Below are 21,524 nucleotides of genomic sequence, written 5' to 3' on the forward strand. Positions count from 1 at the left end.
GCGGTACAAGAATAATACTTGCACCGTTCTGAGTGGCTAACGTTTGTGGTGGAATGATTAATGACATGCTGGTAGCTTCTTTTTGACATTTTCTTATTTAAGTACTTAAGTACTTTAAGTACTATTAAGTACGTGGTTTGAATTTTCCTCAAATTGGTTTTGCTGAGCTTTTAGCTGATGCTCGTTGCATTACGTAAAAGTATAGCGATGATTATTGCTGGTTATTATGAATATAACAATATAGCCAGAGCTTGGTTGCCGCCAGTATCAGGGTATTGTGGGCTCAAAAGGTGTCCATATAGAAGTACTGGTGAAAGTCATACCACACCACAAGTTTGCGTTGTTAACCCATCCATCCATCCATCCATCCATCCATCCATCCATCCATCCATCCATCCATCCATCCATCCATCCATCCATCCATCCATCCATTTTCTTACTTTTATCCGGGTCTGGGTTGAGGGGGCAGCAGTCTCAGTAGGGATTCCCAGACTTCCCGGTCTTCGGCCACCCCTTCCAGTTCAACCGGGAGTACGAAAAGGCGTTCCCAAGCCAGATGTGAGACATAATCCCTCCAGCGTGTCCTAGGTCTGCCCCGGGGCCTCCTCCCGCCTGGGCATGCCCGGAACATCTCACCAGGGAGGCATCCGGACTAGATGCCAGATCCACTTCAACTGGCTCCTCTCCATGTGCAGGAGCAGCGGCTCTACTCTGAGCCCCTCCTGGATGACCGAGCTCCTCACCCTACCTCTTAGTGTGAGTCCAGCCACCCCACAAAGGAAACTCATTTGGGCTGCTTGAATTGTTAACAGAATTTAAAATTGTGTTTGTTTGTCCATCAGTTTATTACTTAGCAGGCTACTTCTGGGGTTCATCAAGGATGACCAGCAGACGGGGAGGGGGCCTTTATGATTGTAGGACAAGCGATCCACCTTCCTCGATGCCGTAGTGACTCAAACTACAATAATAAGTTACTGTATTAGCCTTTTTGTCCAGATCCTCACCAAACTGTTTCCTTAGTCCATGTGCTACCCCTCTATGAAGGTTTTGTATATTTGGTGTAATTTGGCAAATTTTGTCTGTCTGAGCTGAGCGTCAAAAATAGTTTTATGTTTTATGAGCGTATCAATTACCGTAAATTCCAGTGTATAAGCCGCACCCGCTAAATTTTGAGAAAAAAACGGATTTGAACATATATAAGCCGCACGTGCCCACGTCATAAAATGGCATATTGTGGCACGCATGAGCCTGTTCAGACCAGGCAGCTCTTTATTTGACAGGAGCCAATCATGAGCTATGAAAAAACTGACAATGAGCGCGTCAACACTCAGTGAAGACAAATTTCCCCTTTGGGACCAATAAATCTAATCTAATCAAATCTTTATTTCATCCTGTTTTGCTCATTTGTTTTAAACGTATTTGCCCTCTGTGGACCCCCGTCACACAATTTTTCCGTACGTAGAGCTCGGTTTTAATTTGTGCATCATGAAGAAAAAACATAATGTTGTAGCTAACGGTTTTCATGAAGAAAGTAACTGCGATGTTACAATAGGAACAGTGGGATGGTGTTTTGATATATTTGTTCAAGTTTATGTATTGAGAGATAAATATCTTACATTGGGGACAAAATAAATCAAAGTAGTAAATTGACATTTATTACCACATAAACACACGCAAAAGTACCGAAGATTGGTACCGTTGAGTACGTACCCGTCATCGGTATCGCATCGGTTTAAATGTGAAAGGTACCCATCCCTAGATGGGACACATTTAAGTGTTGGTGACACGCATGTCACCTACTTCTTATGTGTTAAGGCCATATAAGATACCACTGTGGTTGAAAGTCAACTAACAAAAGACGAGTAGTATATTTGTGTGGACATGTGATGTGTTTATCAGGAAGAAGGCCATGTGACATGCTTACTTTTCAGTGTGCAGTGGGTGTAGCAGCAGAAAACAAGCACTCCAATCCCCCTCATTGTACTGCTGCATCAGCAGTACAGTCAAAGCCTGCAGAATTCAGTACGGTATCATAATGCCATGTGGATGCCATTACAACATTGTACCATGTCAGCCGTGACTGCTTTGGGGGGGAACAAAAAAAAAAAAATCACAGATGCTCGTTGCATGCAACTACAGCCTGGCACACCCGCAGCCCGATTCCTGTTCCACAAACGCTTGATTCGCTTGCCTCCCTTCCTCCTTTAGCCTGCCTTTCCTCGTCTGCTCTCCTCTCTCCGCCACCCCCTCTCTGATTTCTTCTGCTGTTGCCTCTGTATGTCAGTAAAGCCACGAGAGGGGGGAGGCCGCTTTCTGCTGGCTCTGCATTATGAGAGGCTGAGGGACGCAAGAGAGGCTCAGAGTCTGTGCCAAGAGGAGGAATGCAGCACTGCATTATAGAAGCCATAGAATAGAGAGAGTTCATCTCTCGCTCAAGAGGGGAAACCACAAAATGTGTTTATACTCTGTACCTACTTTTTAATAGGCTTTCAAAATTCTGTAAATTTTCAGTTTCTCATGGGAATTAAGTGGAATTTTTAGTGAATAAACTGTGCTATACTACAGTATTAAAAATAAAAAAGCTGTATAAGCCGCCCGCTGGCCTGGCATGTCGGCCACGCAGTCAGGATACGTATCTGGAAGATCATGCATGCTCTCCTCATACGTGGGCTTTCTCCGGGCACTCCGGCTTGCTCCCACACTCCAAAAACATGCATGTTGGGTTCATTGGCACTCTAAATTGTCCATAGGTGTGAATGGTTGTTTGTCTATGTGTGCCCTGTGATTGACTGGCGACCAGTCCAGGTTAGTCAGATGCTGTCAGAAACAAAGCGTGAAGGCTACGAAAGGACAAGAACGCAGGTACAGGAAAGAATAGAGGTGTATTAGACGTACCATGCATGATTTGTAGGTCAGCCCGAGGCCAAACTTTGCTCTATCTGCTACCTTTTTGCGAACAGGGGGGCTGTTGCCTTGGCATGGAGCTTCGTTGTTGTTATTTTTGGGCACAGAACCGAATTGATCTGCCGCCTGTTGTCCTGTCTTTTCAGAGTTCCACCTGCAACAAATGGAGGTTTTTCTTCCATCATCGGCTCCTTAATAAATTGAACGCGCTTACTTGCAACGGCATTTTGCAGCTGCAGTGATCTCCGTCGACTTCATGCGTGGTACAGAGTGGGTGGCTCAGTCCATAAGAACCGTCCCTTGAAGCTATCGCTGACATTAATGGAGTATACAAGCGACAGGCAGAGTCACTCGGCTAGCAGATGGCAGTAACACACAATGCATATTTGAAATGAGCCCAGGAGAATCCGGTGCCTTTTAAAGTAAAATGATGGGATCTATACCACATAGACGTCATCTGTGATGTTTTCTTTTTAAATTCTACTACTTCATGTCAAAGATGTGTGATGTTGCTTATTTCAAAAGAGCTCAACTTGTCAGACGGGAGGCTCATGCATCGCAGGAAATAACGCAGAGTCTGACTTTTTTGTGATGCAAGTGTATTACTCTTTTGAACGAATATTCTTTCTTCACTTAAGTGACCCCAGAAACTAACTAACTACGTTCATCCTCACCAAAACCCGATCAGAACTCCGCTAACGGGGGTAAGTCGCTGTTGATGGACTGCACTGCTGATGGGGATGTCGTACAACTTCAAAATAAAGCCCTGGAATTGTTAAATGAGCCAGCTTACCTGACACACTGCCATTTTGGGGAAGACGTATCCTGGGATAGGCACACGACCACTCCAGAATGTTTCGTATTGGTCGTTTAGGGACTCGACGAGTTCAAGTCAGCACAAAACTGTATCGGACACGTTTGAACACATTTTAAGTGTTGGCTTCTTATAGTTTAAAAGAAAAAGTACGACTAGCGCTGTTAACTTGATGCGGTGACTTGTATCAATTGGAGCGATTATGTAATGCCATTTAAGTAAGTTTCCAATGTTTTTCTTCTTAGGAGGGTCAGGAGCTTATCCAGGAGAAGCCGGAGCTGCGCACGGTAGTGCAACAGAAGCTGGAAGAGATCAGAGAGTGCTGGTCAGACCTGGAGACCACGACCAAGGCCAAGGCTCGCCAGCTCTTTGAGAACAACAAGCCGGAGCCAGCAGTGAAGAGCTACTCGGACCTTGACAACCAGCTTTCCCACTTGGAGCAGCAGCCCCCCCAATTAGAACAGGCTCACCATCTGCCCACCTTCAATGAGCAGCTCCAGAAATTCCAGGCAAGTCTCCTCTGATACTTTTCATCTTTGTACGCTGCTGTTTCGCTTACGCAAGACTTTTACTTTACTTTCACTTTTTCGAATGAATATACACACGTTTTTTTTTTTTACCATGAAACATTTCCAAAGAGCATTGTCGCTACTCGTTACTTTTCATTTTGTTTCGGCAGCAAATGATTGGTTCTTTATGTCAGGCACAAATAGAAACAGGAAGTTACAGACTCGCTTGCAGCATTTCTCCTGTTTCACATGTTCACATCCTACATGGGGAGCGATACTGCAAATCTGGGTATCGATCCAATGCCTGGTAAATACATGGCTAGTATTGCCAATACCAATACTGGTATTGATACCTTTTACATTGAACGATTTTGTAATTTTGCCTATATATAAACAGCAATATAAGACAATGTAACAATATCAAGAAAATTATAGAAGTATTCCCTTTTTTTTAGCAAAATAAAGTAAATTGTGCAAAATAAGTCAAGAAAACACCCTTTGGATTTGTGCCCCCGAACTCCTCCTGTGTCTAAGAACTTATTCTCTGAGTTTGTAAACGGTATAGCAGTATTTAATCATAACAACACAACAAAAAACACAGATATTTGTGAAAATAAACATATAACAGAAAGGATATCAATATCAATCATATCATGCTGATATCGATACGATACGGATTGGATTGATCCGCCCACCAGGAGAGAAGTCCAGCACGGTAGGTAGGAATTAGTGATGGGAAACTCGATTCCTGTGAGACCCGAGTCTTTGTCGAGCACCTGTGAGTCAGTGGAAGAGTGAGTGAATCGTTGGTTTTGTCGAGTCTGTTGATGCAGCTCGGGCAGGAAGGAGAAAGGAGGGTTGATTTAATACATTTATACAAATGCAGTCAGAGTAACAGTAACAACATTAGTGACAGGTTACCTGGCCGGAACAGACTGACGTCTACATTTTTCATAAATGAAACAGCAGAAAAATTGGCGCAAATTGACGTTCGGCCAAAATAAGATGGCTGGTCACTCACGGCTGTCTGGTGTTGACGTACATGTTGGTAGCGGGTACACAAACACAAAAGCAGTCCTGGAGAAGCTGTCAACAGTTTTCAGTCATGTTGTTACGTGTTATGTTTGGCTGTGCATTCAATGATAGCTAATGTTAGCAGCTAAACTTTGTCAAATCGCTATCATGAGCTGACAACAAACATAACTAATGCACGTGCGCGTTTTACGTGGAGCGTAGTTTACGTGCTCAAAGCAGGAAGAGGGCGGCATATGACGCTTGCAATGCGTTCGAAAGTTATCGCCCTCAAGGCAGCAGCTTTAAATATATTCCATGATTATTATTGCTAGTGTGACATCTTATTCTAACTAGGGAGGCTCCGATCGATCGGACGATTTCTGTAAAAAGCACGTGATCGGCGTATGCCGGTAAACGCCTTCCAAATCCGATCACGAAAACCGATCGGCGTGCGGTGGCAAATCCTACATGTCTGCTGCGTCGTGTAGGCTTGCCAAGAAAACGACGCGTCTGCTGTTGAGCTTGACACGGGCTACGCCAGTCGGTGCCGGCCTGTCGCTTAGCAAACCTGTTGCAGTTCACCTAATCTTGCATCTTTGTTTACACGCTTTGCCTAGCTGTCACTCGCTTTACTTTGCACTGGCGGCAGCAATCACGTTGCTGTGGCTTAAACATAAACCCCTGCCCCTTTGTCCCTCTCACGCAGGCCATGGAGTCCCAGTTTGGAGACCTTTACAAGGATGTGGAGGAACTGAGTGGCTTGCAGGGGGTTTGCCTTCCCCAGCGAGGTCTGATGGCGGGTGACAAGGAGGGTGGTGAGCAGTCAGGCGTGGTAGAGACCCGCATTGTGCGCCTCATTGAGCCCCTGAAGGAGAGACGCCGCATCTTGCTGGCCTCCAAAGAGATGCACCAAGTCGCTCAGGACCTGGAAGATGAGATGGTTAGTTTGCCTTCTCGTTTTCCTCAAGTGCATATCCAGCATTCAGTAGGGAAAATGGGTGTAAGAGTGCACACAGAGGGAGACCCAGTGTAAGAAACTATTTGTATTTGACTGAGTGAAATAAGAATTTGATCCCCAAGCAAAAAGTGACTTAGTACTGTGACGTAGAAACCCTTGTTGGCGAGCACAGAAGCCAGACGTTTCATGCAGGCTTTCTCAGAGAACCGTCCCCAAAGCAGGATGTTTCCACGTCCGTGTTTGACAGTAGGGTCAGTGTTGTTGGACTCATATTCACTATTTCTCTGCCTCCAAGCACGTCCAGTCACTTGATGCCAAAGAGCTCAATTTTGGTCTCATTTGTCTTGTGTGAGTCATTCAGGTGTTCAGACGGGTCTGTGCATGTGTCTTCTGGAGCAGGGGGACCTTGCGGGCACTGCAGGATCTCAATCCATTACAGCAAAGTGTGGAATTAATACTTTTTTTTTTGCCGACTGTGCTCCCAACTCCCTTGACATCATTAACCGGCTCCTCCCTTGTAATTTTGGGCTGGTCACTCATCTTTTTCACGATCATCCTTACCCCACCAGGTGCTTCAGAGCGAGGACAATTGAGTGTCATCTTGTACTTCCTCCATTTATTAGTTGATAGCGGCCTCCTTTTCACCAAGCTTCTTGTCCTTGAGGTAATTGGACAGCTCTTGGGTCTTGCCCACGGTGGTGGTGGAGAGGTTTGAGCCACATAATGAGTTCAGATTAAGAGCACTTTCTTAAAGGAACAGGACTAATTTGTGTGTTTCATGGGCACACAAGCAGTCTGTGGGGGTCAGAATGCTTGCTGATTGGTAGGGGATCAAATACTTCTTTCTCTTAATCAATACAATCAATACAAATTAATGTATACAATCATCCCTCGTTTATTGCGGTTCATTGGTTCTCGACCCAATCGCGATAAACGAATTATAAGCAAAAAGTGATTTATAAGTGATAAGCAAAGCAGGATTCAATATTAATAAATTTAATAGCATTTAAAACCCGTTCATGACTTGCTTATACAGTTTTTACCATTATTAGAGCTCTGTAGACATAAAATAACACCCCTATAGTCACACTCACACTCTTGTTGTTCTTTGTTTACACCACATTGCGCAACTCTTACGCGCAGGCTACGGGATCACTGCACGGACACAGGAGACGCTTTAAACACAGCAGGCTAGTTAACCTCCTATTTATTTATTCTAAACTTAGAAAGGGTTTTGAATGGAGTGGGGAAGAAGCCAAGTAAGAAGCCAAAATCTTATACCACTTGGAGGAGAACCTGTTTTCAAAATACTGCATATAACTTGTCTTTCAATATTTTTTGACTAATAATAGTCCGAAGTCAAGCACAAAACTGTGATCATTTATTAATTAATACATTTTTTACATTCTGTCTCGCTGTTAAAATAAACCTACAATAAAAATTAGGGACTGTTCCTGTCCATGTGAGGGGTCCATGGGGTTCTCCACTGTATGGTAGTAAACCTACCAGCACACATACACATGAACTGCATTATCTGGTTTTGTTTACTTCATAGCTGTGGATTCAGGAGAGGCTTCCCCTGGCGTCCTGCAAAGAGTATGGGAGTAACCTGCAGAGTGTACAGCAGCATGTAAAAAAGAACCAGGTAAGTATTTCCAAACAGAACAGTTGGACATGTTAAGGTAAACTATGAACCTCACCTTGCGCAGTGCAGGAACTTACCTCGGGTTGCACTTTCAGACCCTCCAGAGGGAGTTGGCAGGGCGGCGAGCTCGTGTTGAGGAGGTTCTGGACAGGGCAGGAATTATCGCATCGCTGCGCACTCCTGAGGTGGAGTTTGTGCGTGAAGGGGCCGGCCATGTGCGGCAACTGTGGGAGGTGTTGCAGCTGGAACAGGAAAGGCGGTCTGTCATCCTGGACGCAACACTGCAGGCTCAACAGTACTACAGTGAAGCAGCCAAAGTGGAGTCCTGGCTGTCAGGTCAGAAGCTCCAGCAGGTCAATGAAGAAAAAGGCACGGTACGGACAACCCTGACAGTCAGTTCACTTGTGATCCTGCGACTCCAACATACGGACTCACTCCTTCTCACTTTTAGGATGAGGCGAGCACCCTGCAGCTGTTGAAAACCCACTTGGCTCTGGAGCAAACTGTGGAAACATATGCAGAGACAGTGGGCATGCTCTCCCAGCAATGCCAGCACCTGCTGGAGCTCGGACACCCGGAGAGGTGTGACACGACTCATCATCACGCATTCTGTTCAATAGGGATGAGCGAGTACACCACTATCTGTGTCTGTATCTGTTGACCCATCTAAATGATCTGTATCCGAAGCTGTACTCGGAGTGGGGGGGGGCATAAACAGGAAGTGGGTCGGGCTTAAATCGGTACATTATTTTAAGCCTAACATTGACGTGTATGCGTGTAAGTGATCTGTAAGACTTTATTATTTAATTATTTTTCAACGATCTGTGTGAAGGTGGTTATTCATGCAAACATCCAGTGATGGCAAACCATCACTTGTGCACTGTAGTTTTCTTAAAAGCACCGCGTTCGGTACTACGAGCAAAGTTTTCCAACTGACTTGAAATCACCAGCCAAGTTACAAGCAAGAAGACGGAAAAAAAACAATGACAGACGCAACACGAACTCGTTCACAGCTCCGTCTTGTCAAATGCACCTCGTAACGTAATGAAACAAGGCATGGATCCTCTCTTCGCCTGTAGGGAGTCCGTCTAGGGAGGGGCGGTCACTGTGTGTGACTGGCCAATCATACGTAGTTACCCAATGAGGATTTTTCCTTCATGACGATTACGGATAATGATGAGCTGTACTCGTTTCATGCTCGTACTCTGCAAAAATGCATTATCCGTTAAAAACGAGTATCTGGCTCATCCCTACTGTTCAACTACCAAGCAAGACACAGGTTGATTTTAAAAAAAAAAAAAAAAAAAAACTTTAAAAACCACGGGACACCTGTACTGGGTTGTTGCTATAGTACAGTGAATGCTGAATATCAAACACTCGAAGAACGTCAGATAAAAGCTGAATGTATCTCATTTTAGGAAAACTGAAGACAATTCACACCACAAACTCTTAAATGGACATATGTCGAGCATATTCATGAATAATGTCCTAAAATTGCTAACACATTGGAAGGTACCCCCACGCAAAGTACAGTATGTGGACAATACGACGAACAAACGGAGGATGCCCGGTGGCACGAATGCATACGGTATTTCCAGCTGTAATACTTTCTGTTCTCTTCTTTTCACAGCGAGCAGATCACGAAGCAGCAGTCCCACATAGATCGGCTGTATGTGTCCCTGAAGGACATGGTGGAGCACAGAAAGACCAAGCTGGAGCAGCAGTATTGGCTTTATCAGCTCAACAAGGAGGTGGAGGAATTAGAGAAATGGATCACCGAACGCGAGACGGTGGCAAGTTCTACCGATCTCGGCCAAGACTTGGAGGATGTTACGGTCAGTGCTCAGAGAAATAGTCTTTTTGTTATTTTTCTATACTCATTGCAGGAGGTTTTTTTTTTAATTGCAGATGAGGGATGACATTAGTCAGTGAAATATACAGTATAGTCACAGTGGATCTTTGCACATTCTCGATTCAGCATACATGGCCTTGTGAAAAGGGTCTTATGTCTTACATCTGGTTGTGGTATATACAGTATTTAGCAAGTATTTGAACAGGGGTGTGCACATTTTGGATGCGGGGGTCCACTTTGATATATTTTGTATTAACTTTGTGTGATAGGTCAGTGATTCCCAACCACTTGCACGGAGTATGTGATGTTGGAGATGAAAATTCTCCGCAACCTAAAAAGGCCACAAGGACCACTTTGTTAAGTAAATTTCACCTAATAAGAACTAATGAGTAGTGGTTAGGGTTAAGGTTAGTGTTAGTTAGGTTTGTTCCTCAATTACTACTGTCATTTTGTGTACCTTATTGTAAAGAGTTACCGTTGCTTTACATTGTACCTTTGGAGAATTATCAACACGTATGAGCGAGGGGGTACTCGTGGTAAGACAATAAGGCTCTGGGACAGGGGCGGAGCCAGACATTTTTCATTGTAGTGGCCAAGGTGAGACCATTACTCACACAGGGGTGGCAATAAGTAGATACCTGAAATGTCCAGATGGCCAATGGGAGAGTGACCAGTGGTGGCCCATGGCGGCATCACTGCTCTGGGGGTACACAAGACAAAAACGGTTGGGAAACACTGTTATAGGTGACAAAGCAAAATTGTATCTCATTAATAATGCATATGCATAATATAACAAAATATGCAGGCTAGTAAAAAACGAGCTGCAGGCAAAAAATGGTGACCTGTCCCCACTTTGGACACCCTGTCTTATAAGTCTTTAAATGAATACCATAATAAATAAAAAGAAAAGATACAGGTACCATTCTTGTAATTTTACAATGTTGTACAACTTGGTGTTCAGTTGAATTCTAGACGCGTCATTGTGTGCATTTTATTAGTTTAGTGTATTTTGTAGGATGTTATCTAATCGGTGATGGCTCAAGCCTCTTCCTCTGTTTAGAGAACCTTTCTAGTTTGGCGTAAATGGCTTCTTTCACACCTCTTCCAAGCCAGCTGTCCTCCCTATCCAGAAATTGGACATAGTTTTCCTGAAGGAATGTCCCTTCGTTTTGAGATGCAAATGAACTGTTGACCCTGGGCCCGAAGAAATTGTGCTCCTACGTTGTGCCGTGTGTTTGTATAAGGATTGATTGGTCTCTCCAATATAGAAGTCATTGCACTCCTCACTACAATGCACTACATAGAGAACATTGCTGAGTTTGCTTATTGTAGGGGTGTCCAAAGTGCAGCCCGGGGGCCATTTACAACCTGCGGCTTTTTTGGGGGGGGTTCCGTAGCACATTCTAAAAATTTAATTTTAATAAGAAAACTAAAGAAAAAAATAATAAAAATTTGAAAAATCAGCACTATTTTCACAAGAATAAAGTCAAAATATTAAAAGAAAAATATAGTCCAATGACAAAAAAAGTCATAATTTCAGGAGAACAGAGTAACATAATTAGGAAAAAATTCTAAATATTATAATAAAAGTTATAATAAATATTATAATAAAGCATCTGCAGAAGTGGGAAAGAAACAGCAGAAATTTTACCAGAATAAAGTCAAAATATTAAGAGAAAAACATTGTATTCTAACGAGAAAAAAAGTCACAATTTTAGGAGAATGAACTTCTAATATTATGAGGAATAATAAAGTCATTTTAATATCATGGATGTAATTTTTGGAAAATTACGTTGGGGAAAAAGTTCTAATCTTACAAGAAAAAAGTCCAAATATGGGAATAAAGTCATAATTACCAGAGGAAAATTTACAAGAGGAAAGTTAAAATAGTTGTAAAATGAAAAACAGCAGAAATGGGGAAAAACAACAGCTGCAATTGTATGAGAATAAAGTCACTATATCAAGAGAAAAACGACAATAAACTCGTAACATTATTGGGAAAAATAATGCAATTTTAGTAGCATTTCAGCAATGTCACAAAGCTGAAATGCAGTTGTTTTACACAGGTTGCTTTACAAAATATCTTGCATCCTTTCATCTTTAGACACCCCTGACTTATGGGATGTCCTATTCTACATCAGTTAGTGCACACATTTTATTTGCTCACTGAAATTTGGCCTGCTGGGTTGTTACACTGCTGTTTACACTGCATTTGAACATAGTTTATATTGTGAAACTCTTTTTCAACAAATGTGTTTTTCAGATGCTTCAAGAGAAGTTCACCAAATTTGCCTCAGAAACAAACAACGTTGGTCAGCAACGGATGGAGCAGGTGAACAAAATGGTGAATGAAATGATTGACTGCGGCCATTCGGATGCGGCCACCATCGCGGAGTGGAAGGATGGACTGAACGAGTCGTGGGCAGACCTCCTGGAGCTGATGGAGACCCGCAGACAGATGCTGGCAGCATCCAAACAACTGCACAAGTTCTTCACTGACTGCAAAGAGGTGCAATCCAGATTGTAGAAATCTGTAGTTATCAGGCATTTATCAATACCTGTCCATCAGGTGTGTCATTTGAAAAGGTTGATGTTTGGGCTGTAACACGATGCTTCTGTTTTCAAAGTGCTTGTGATGCCGACTGATGTCTGGTGTTGCAGGTTTTGGCTCAGATCGCAGGGAAGGTGAAGCAGCTGCCAGAGGTGAGGGCGTGCCAAGCCAACATCACCAATCCAGCCACCCTGCAGAGACTCATGCACTCTTTTGAGCATGCCCTTCAACTGTTAGTTACGCAGGCAAGTGAGACTCAGTCATAGAGAGCCCCATGTGGTCTCAGAGTAAATAAACACAGTGGGTCAAAAGCAGGTATCTTGAGAAATCAAAACACATTCTTGATAAAATCGTCTGGTCGGATGGAGCTTGTTTCATATTGCGAGCACACGTGAACAGACATGACTGTCTTCCTTTGAGCTCTCCATTTGGCTTGGCTTCCGATGGCAACGCGTCCCGGCTTGGTTCGTAGTTCAAGCATCAAAATGGCTAAATGAACTAAAATACAAATATAATGCATTCAAAAGACGCATTCAAAGACGGTGACGTAGTATTCTACACTGGCCACTAGGTGTCAGTAATGTTACTGTATTGTTACTGAGACACAAACACCAGACATGCAGGTTTGAATGATCTCCCAACAGGCCAAATATTCCCTAATAAAAGCCCAGATAAAAACACTCGCTACTGTCGCGGCCGTTACCCAAGTCAAGATAAAACTCAAGTCTGAGCCCCCTGGCGTCACTTCCTGTCCGCCACTCTGCTCCCCTAGGTAACACATTTATAGCAACACACACGAGCACGAGTCTTATTTATGTCTTAAATGGCTTATTTACTCTTATTACGTCTACTATGTTGGGTAATACGAATGTAAAGGTGACTATAGGGGTGCTAGTTCATGGGTAGAGGGCTCTAATAATATAAAAAATTGTATTTAGAAGGTCGTAAACAGGTTTTCTATGCTCTAAGCATGAAAATATTCAGTTATAAATGAGGAATCTTGCTTTGCAGAAATTCACTTATGGTCAATTAATCACGATTCCCAGGGGATTACTGTATTCCTTTGATCAAGTGTATTATATATCAGCATGCAAATAAATACGTGACTAATATTTTCCTTCAACTACCACATCTCATCGGAAGCAGGCGGGTGACACAATGTGGGGGTGCACTGTCCAGCGAAGGTGTTGTTGGACCGAATTTCTTTGATGAAACTAGGGCAGCTCGATTGTGCATAAAATGTGAATCATGATTTTCTTGCTTAGAATTCTCTGGGACGACTTTTTTCACACACACACACACACACAGTATTCATGTTTTATCATTATTATTAGACTGCTAATGTTCTGCTTCCAACAAGATGGGGCACCTCCTCATTGTGCCTTGCCAGTGAGAGACTACACTGTATTGACATTACCTTACCACAGCGATGGATCGGATGACGTGGCAGCATCGAGTGGCCATCATGTTCACCCGCCTTAACACTAATGGACTTCTTGGTCACTCTTTACAATAAGGTACACAAAAATACAGTAGTGACTGAGGAACTGATGAAGAACTAATGAGGAGAGTAGTTACTGAGAAACTAAGGCACATAGATTTTGAGTAGTTACTGTGGAACTAATGAAGAACTAATGACTAAGGCACAAACATTTAGAGCAGTTACTGTGCAACTAATGAGGAACTAATGACTAGGGCACAAACATTTTGACTTGTGTCTGAGGAACTAATGAAGAACTAATGAGGAGCTGGTGAGGATAAGCGGCATAGCAAGTAATATAGTAATAATACAGTATAAGTCATTAATAATATTATTTATATTATTTTATTTTTACAATATACTGAGGGCCAATAAAAAAATGATCCGCGGCCCGCACTTCCCCAAACACCAAACTTGAACGATGAAAGAGAATTTTCAAGCTCTGGCTTCCCCTTGGCATTATTGCTTAGACAAAGGCTGGGCTGCACTGTGTTTGTAGACACCAAGTACCGAGTAGACACGTAACGCGATAAACACATGAAGTATGTACACCGTTACACCCCCAGAAAGATTATACACTGTGTGTTCATGCTGATGATCAAAGCTTGTAATTTCTGTAGCTACAAATGCTTGAAACCAAGCGACGAGATACGAGCTACATTCTGTCACACTAGCGATTGCTATGAAGTCATTGCATCCTGTGTCGACGCAGGTACGACAGCTACAGGAGAATGCTGCACAGCTGCGGACTATTTACGCTGGTGAGAAGGCTGAGGCAATTCTGCTCAAAGAGCAAGAAGTGATGGAAGCCTGGAAGGAACTGCTGAGCTCTTGTGAGGCCAGTCGCGTTCAGGTCACCTCAGTCACGGACAAAGTGCAGTTTTTCTCAGTGGTGCGTGAAAACCTCATGTGGATGGAGGGCATTATGGGCCAGATCGGGTGGGACGATCCCAGGTAAGACATCTGCCGTCTGCAGTCATGTAAACAGGTCTGGATTATTGCACAGGATCCAATTAAACCGCAGTGTCACCTTGGCTTAATTGGGTGTACAATGACATTTTTTATTACATTTTCAGTTTCATCTAATTTAGGGGTGTCAAAGTGTGGCATGGGAGGCCATTTGTGGCCCGTGTCTCATTTTTTAATGGCCCCTCTTGGTTCGGTACATACCTTGGTATTAAGGTCACAGTTTTTTTCAGTTTTGGTACAGGAAGGGTACAAAATACAAACCGTAAAACTACTAGGCCAACAAGTAAAGATTTGGAGTAAATAAAAATAAATATTTTATAATTATGAACGTCACGAGACATCCAACTCATGAGACGAGCTGATGCATGAGATATTGTCACCATTTTTTGAGACCAAACAAACCATTACCGTTATGATAATATATAATAATTAGGGATGCTCCGATCGATCCACCACCGATCAATATCGAACGATTTCCATGGAAAAGCACGTGATCAGCACACGGCAATAATTGCCTTTCAATGCCGATCACCTCTGGCTAGTACTGTTGCAGCCTACGTGTGGTGTAGTGTTTTGCTCTAACGTCTTGCAGGTCAACAGTCTAGTCCGTGAGGTCCTTTGAAAGCTCTTTGGTCTTGCCCATGGTGGTGGAGAGGTTTGAATGAGAGAGACTGTTTCTGACAGGTGTCTTTTATCCACATAATGAGTGGAGATTAGAAATACTTTCTTAAAGGGACAGGACTAATTTGTGTGTTTCATGGACACATAACCAGTCTGGGGGTGTCAGAATGCTTGCTGGTTGGTTGGGGATCACCAGTGCACAACGCTACTGTAGGTCCATCAAGGGTATGGTTGGATGATCTATGTGTGGAAGAATGTGACTGGCCCAGACTGTCACACAAAATGCAGGAGAAAGTCATGAAGGTGGCCCGATATGTTTGCCTATATAGTGTAGATTTAGTCCGTTCGTATTACTTTGTCTAATATGAAACTCACTGTGTATGTTTTCTGTGTTTTTAAGAGATCTGACTTCCCTGGAGATCATGATGAAGCAACACCAGGAGCTGAAAGCCAAAATAGACGGCCGCAGCAAGACCATTCAGCAGTGTGCAGATCTCGGCAAGATCCTAATAGCTGCTGGTAACCCTGCAACAGAGGAGGTCAGGCTAAAAAGGGACACACTTTCTTTAGAAATGAATCAATTTTAAATGCTAGACTGTAATTGTTTTTTTGGGGTGGGGCACGTCATGGCTGCAGATTAAAGAGAAGTTGGACAGTCTTTTGGCCAAACAGAAGGATCTGGTTGAGAAATGGGACAAACACCAGGAGAAGTTACAGCGCAGTGAGTAGTTTACCTCTTAACAGAACAGAAATAAAGTAACTAGGGGTGCTCCCATCCATCGGCCGATTTCTGTGAAAAATCACGAGATCGGCAAATGACGATAAATGCCTTTCAAAGCTGATCACAAAAGGTGATACCTGTGGCTAGCACTATTGCAGCACACAGCGACCCTTTCGTGCATGTAGCGTCTTGATCTAAGTAACGTCTTTGGCAGCGTCGTCCTCTCACTTTCCCTTCCCATGCTAATCATGTCTACCGTGTGGAACCTAACGGTCAGCACATGCCACCATAACTATCTTGTGGGGTACAACACGGCATTTGAAGAACAAACAACTGACAGAGTATATTGAGTTTTTGAGGCTCGCTGTGTGATCATGATTCAGACGGCAGCTAATGCAGCCATGTGGCTCACACTTGCGTGCGTTATGTGCGTGACAGTCAGGAGGCTAAGCTAATAACCCGAAAAATAATTGAATTCGCCGGACAAGATGACCAGCCTTTCTCAGCAGTGGAAGACACAGATTTCGCCGAGTGCTTTCTCACGTACCTGGAAGTTCCACCAACGTACTCTCACCTCCAAAGTCTCCTTAAGGAAGGCGTCTCATCCTCTGGAATTTTCACCAGTGATATATGTCCTCTTCAAAAAGTACGTCCAATATTTTTTTGTCAAAATGAAGGTGTTATTATGGTTCCTTTTTCAGTGGCGGGGTGTAGCCAGGCATTCTGGGTCCCATGAAAAAAAAAATCACGTTGCCCCCCCCCCCCATTATTAATTAATGACAAATTCTATCTTCTATATAATTACCTATATTTGGGTCTCCTGGCAGTCAAGGGACCTTGGAATTGTCCTGACATTTCCCCTTTATACAGCATCCCTGCCCAGTAGCACTCATTATAAATCAATTGAAAAATGTATAATTAATCCATGTGATCGGTATCGGCTGTTTTAGCATAAAACCCTGATCGGAGCATCCCTAAATGTTTGAGTCAATGACTCAAACATTTGAGTTAATGTGGCAAATGGCTTAAATGAAGTTGTAGTGCCACATGCATTATGTAGTGTGATGGTAAACCATCTGCTGGTCTCCTGTCTTCTTCAGAACTCGAGAGGTTCCAGTTTGCCCAGGAGACCGTAAAGGCGGAAGCCTGGCTGAAGGCCAAGGAGCCTCTGATCACCTCCAAGCAGACAGAGGGAGGAGAGGCCCAGGTCCAAACTGACGAGGTTGAGCAGCTCATCCTTCGCCATGAAGCCTTCCGCAAGGCTGCTGTAACCTGGAAAGAACGCTTCAGCTCTCTCCGTCAGCTTTCCGCAGTAAGCTTGACTGTAGCTAAATGTTTAATCAGTTTGCTGGAGTCGCATTTTCATGCTGCCACAGGAGAAAAAAAGGTGATCTTAGGATGTTGGTGTTGCTCAGCAGGCATGGGCCTATGCCATCTCTTCGCACCATTATGGGCTTCAAAGCTGTCCTGCGGTTCATGATGGTCTTATCCATCGCACCCCATTTCTTTTCCACTGTCAACAAAACAGATTCCTGTGTGAAAATATTCCTAATAATTGCGTTGCATAGGACATATCTTGCTTTTGTTCTCTTGATTGTTTTAAATCTATCTTTCAGGCTGAGAAGAAAAAAGAGGAAGAGAAAAAGACGCCACTTTCCAGTCGAAGGATGTTCCCATTATCATGTCTGACTCCATCTAGTCCTTCATCCAGTTCAACTCCATCTTTCATGAGGCAGATGGTACAGGCCCAAATAGAACCCACACCCTTACAGACCAGTGTGGAACTGGGTGCCACCAATGCAACCCAGAGGTTGTCCTCGACGCTTGCCAGCTACAACCCAGTCATAAATGGATCAGGCTATCATGGACTGGAGTCGCACTGTAGTGGAAAGTTGGTAAGCTCCTCCTACCTTGGAATGAACCACCAGGCGATTGGAGGTGGAAGTGACTCTGCTTTTTCAGCGTTACCATCCCATTGTGGAGGCCCGGACCCTTCAACTTACCTTGGGATAAACAATCAAATACCTGACAGTGCAGAGAACTCTGGATACTTTGGGCTGTCTGCTGGCTGTGTGGGAGGTTCTGGCTACTCGATGCAAAGCCATCCAGGCAGTAGCAGGTTAGGAAGTTTGGGTAACCTGACTCAGGAGCAAGGTAGTGCAGGAATGGGCAATCCTGGGTTTCTTCCTCAGCAGAATATGGGAAGTTCCGGCTATTTGACACAACAAAACGTGGGAGGTTCAGCTTACTTGACACAACCACAAAACATGGGAAGTTCGGGGTACTTAACGCAACCACAAAACATGGGGAGTTCTGGATACTTGGGGCAGCAGCCCAATTTAGGGAGTTCAGGATATCTTGCCCCGCAGCCCAATTTAGGTAGTTGTGGATACCTAGCGCAGAATTATCATAGCAGTGGAGGAATGGGTAGCTCCGGCTATCTTGCACAAAATCATTATAGCAGTGGAAGTCTAGGTAGTTCTGGTTACCTAGCACCAAGTGGTGGCATCATGGACCCAAAAATGGCCTACGCATGGCAACACCTGAAGGCGGACTTCATGCAACCCAGGATCAATCACATTCACAAGGCTGTAAATCCCCTCCTCGAGGCCAGCAGAGTACAGCGGGAGCAGTATGGCGATATCCCGATGGCAGACATGATGGGGCCGGAGTCAGGACTGGAGCTCCTCCACGGCCGTCTCCAGAGGGATCCCCGTGGCAGTCGCTCGGACCCTCAGATGGACCACCTGCGGCGAGAGAGGGAGTACAAATTGGGTCGACAAACTTCCAGCGAACAGGAGATCCAAGCCAGGCTGAATGAGCTGCCGCTGATTGTGCGTCAGGAGCGGTACCGGAGACGCCTGGAGAGACAATCGTCCAGTGAACAAGAGGGCAGTGGCAAGCAGAGGCTTCAACGACAGGACTCGAGTGACCTGGAGGGATCCATTAAAGAGGGCTCAGACAAACGCTCAGGGTATGTCAACTCATCAAGTGGTTCACATTGAGAGTGCATATCCACAATTAACAGGCTCAAAATGCTTAAATACGTATGCATGCCGGGCCAGGAGTCGACTTTGCGAAGACATACAAAGTCGCTTTGCTCCGAAAATGTATTTCCGTGTTCCCCTGTTGTTTGTCAGTCATAATAGCAGCACCTTTTATGGTCGTGATGTCAGCATGTGTACATGTTAATCATTAGAACACATACAGCAATCCCTCGTTTATGGTGGTTAATCGGTTCCGGACCCGACCGCAACAAGTGAATTTCTGCAAAGTAGGATTCAATATCAATAAATGGAACATTTTCATAGTTAGAGCATAGAAAACCTGTTTATGACTTTCTAAATACAATCTATACCATTATTAGAGCCCGGTAGACATGAAATAACACCCCTGTAGCCATCTTTACACTCCTATTATTCTTTGTTTACACCACGTTGCTCAACTGTAATGCGCAGGCTACGGGATCACTTCAGGGACACAAGAGATGGTCATGGCTGTAAACCATTAGCATGCTAGCGAGCTGGCTAGTTAGCATTCAATTTATTTACTGTGGAAGAAGGACAAAGATGCCAAAAACTTAGCACTTCCACACGGAATGGGAGGAGAACTTTTTTTTCAACATGGCTGCCTCCATGCAGTGTGACTGTAATGTCATGTCTCAACATTACGGACGCCTAGCGGCCAGACTACTACATATACGTTTGTCTTTCAATATTTTTTGACTAATAATATAGTCAACCACGAAACAGTGATTATTTATTAATTTAATAATTTTTGAAAAACCACGATAGAGTGAGGGAGTGATAATCGAACCGCGATATTGTGAGGGACAACTGGACTGTACTGAATATTTTCGTAGTTAGAGCACAGATGTTTTTAACATTAGAGCCCTCTAGACATGAAATAACACCCCTATAATCACCTTTACACTCCTATTACCCAATATAGGAGGCATAACTTGAGTAAATAAGCCATTTATGACACGAGTAATAAATAAGCCTCATGCTAGTGTGTGTTGCTATATTTGTGTTCCCAGGGGAGCTGAGTGGTGGGCGGAGAGGAAGTGATGTTGCGGGTTCAGAGTTGAGTTTTAGCTTGGCATGGGTTACTGCAGCAACAATAGCCTATGTTTTTTATTAGGGATTATTGTGCTTGTTGTGAGATAATTCAAACCTACAAAAACAGCATGTTGTGTTGACGATCAAGTCTGCCGTTTTTGTGTCTCACCAAATATTACAGTGACATTACTGACACCTTGTGACCAGTGTAGAATACAACATATCATTCACAGTGTCTTTGAATGCTTTTGGATTTGTGTTTTAGTTCCTTTAGCCATATTTATACCTGAAAATGCTTAATTTAGGCCAAAAATATGTACAATTTGCTATTTTTTTTACTATTAATAAGCTGTTTTAAACCATGTAACAGCATGATTTATTTTTGTATTTTTGAAAAACCGAGCTGGGCCGCAAGGTGGTCTAGTGGTTAGCACGTTGGCCAATACAGGAACAGCCTGGAGATGGGGAAGACCTGGGTTCGATTCTCCCCTGGGCATTTCTGTGTGGAGTTTGCATGTTCTCCCCGTGTGCGCGTGGGTTTTCTCCGGGCACTCCGGCTTCCTCCTTAATTGGTGACTCTAAATTGTCCATAGGTGTGAGTGTGAATGGTTGTTTGTCTATATGTGCCCTGCGATTGGCTGGCGACCAGTCCAGGGTGTACCCCGCCTGTCGCCCGAAGTCAGCTGGGATAGGCTCCAGCACACCCCCGCGACCCTAATGAGGATGAAGCGGTGTAGAAAATGGATGGATGGATGAAAAACCGAGGTAGAGTGAAGCCCTGAAGTGGTGAGGAACAACTGTCATGTTGTGCTTGATGGTGGCCGTGTTCTTCTGGCCCAAGTCTGTCAGGCCCTTGAAGGTGTACCAAGGTGTACCAAATTCCGTGGTGATTCAGCCACACACTCTAAAGTTGCAGTGGGTGTTTTGTAGAGCGCATTGAGCTGTGTGAGAAATTTGAAGTCCATCCGTCTGATGAGGTCAAACGTCAGGTTTAAATGACAGCGCCACAATGTGGTGTGTTTGTTGGAAAAATAATTGCACAGGCAACACAGTAGTGGTGCACGTGTTGACAAATTGTCACCCTTTTGTGACACAAACAATTCCACAGCCATTTGGAAAAATCTGGACATTCCATATAGCTGAAAAGCAAGCAACGCTGTCACAGAACAAATTACTTTCAAATGACAGTAACTAGTGAAACTAGTTATCAAATGCCATTGCTCTACTTAACACACAGTCAAAACAATGCTGTTTTTTATCGGTTTTCAGTGGAAGGCTGCTCTGTATAAACAGCTTGGCCCAGTCAACTTTCACTTGTGTCCTCTGCCACCGCAGGGAGAAGAGATCTACTATGGCAGAGATTGTAGAACAAGTCCAGGAGCGAGAAGCAGCACATGTAAGTCATCTCCCCCGGTGAACCAAAGT

The 21,524-nt window shown here is 43.9% G+C and overlaps 1 protein-coding gene across 2 annotated transcripts in view; it reads left to right on the forward strand.

Moving 5' to 3' along the window:
* sptbn4a (spectrin, beta, non-erythrocytic 4a) overlaps positions 1-21,524 on the forward strand; it is a 39,212-nt gene that overhangs the window by 9,074 nt on the left and 8,614 nt on the right. For both annotated transcript variants that reach the window (XM_054754907.1, XM_054754908.1), the window contains 14 exons: positions 3,964-4,227; positions 5,948-6,181; positions 7,755-7,844; positions 7,940-8,218; positions 8,296-8,426; positions 9,475-9,679; positions 11,960-12,205; positions 12,358-12,492; positions 14,440-14,681; positions 15,718-15,856; positions 15,954-16,038; positions 17,139-17,350; positions 17,655-19,012; positions 21,435-21,495. In XM_054754907.1, the coding sequence (XP_054610882.1) occupies positions 3,964-4,227; positions 5,948-6,181; positions 7,755-7,844; positions 7,940-8,218; positions 8,296-8,426; positions 9,475-9,679; positions 11,960-12,205; positions 12,358-12,492; positions 14,440-14,681; positions 15,718-15,856; positions 15,954-16,038; positions 17,139-17,350; positions 17,655-19,012; positions 21,435-21,495 (3,681 nt within the window). The remainder of the gene's footprint in view (positions 1-3,963; positions 4,228-5,947; positions 6,182-7,754; positions 7,845-7,939; positions 8,219-8,295; positions 8,427-9,474; positions 9,680-11,959; positions 12,206-12,357; positions 12,493-14,439; positions 14,682-15,717; positions 15,857-15,953; positions 16,039-17,138; positions 17,351-17,654; positions 19,013-21,434; positions 21,496-21,524) is intronic.

Source organism: Dunckerocampus dactyliophorus, chromosome 16 (assembly GCF_027744805.1).
Source record: "Dunckerocampus dactyliophorus isolate RoL2022-P2 chromosome 16, RoL_Ddac_1.1, whole genome shotgun sequence".
Classification (NCBI taxonomy): domain Eukaryota; kingdom Metazoa; phylum Chordata; class Actinopteri; order Syngnathiformes; family Syngnathidae; genus Dunckerocampus; species Dunckerocampus dactyliophorus.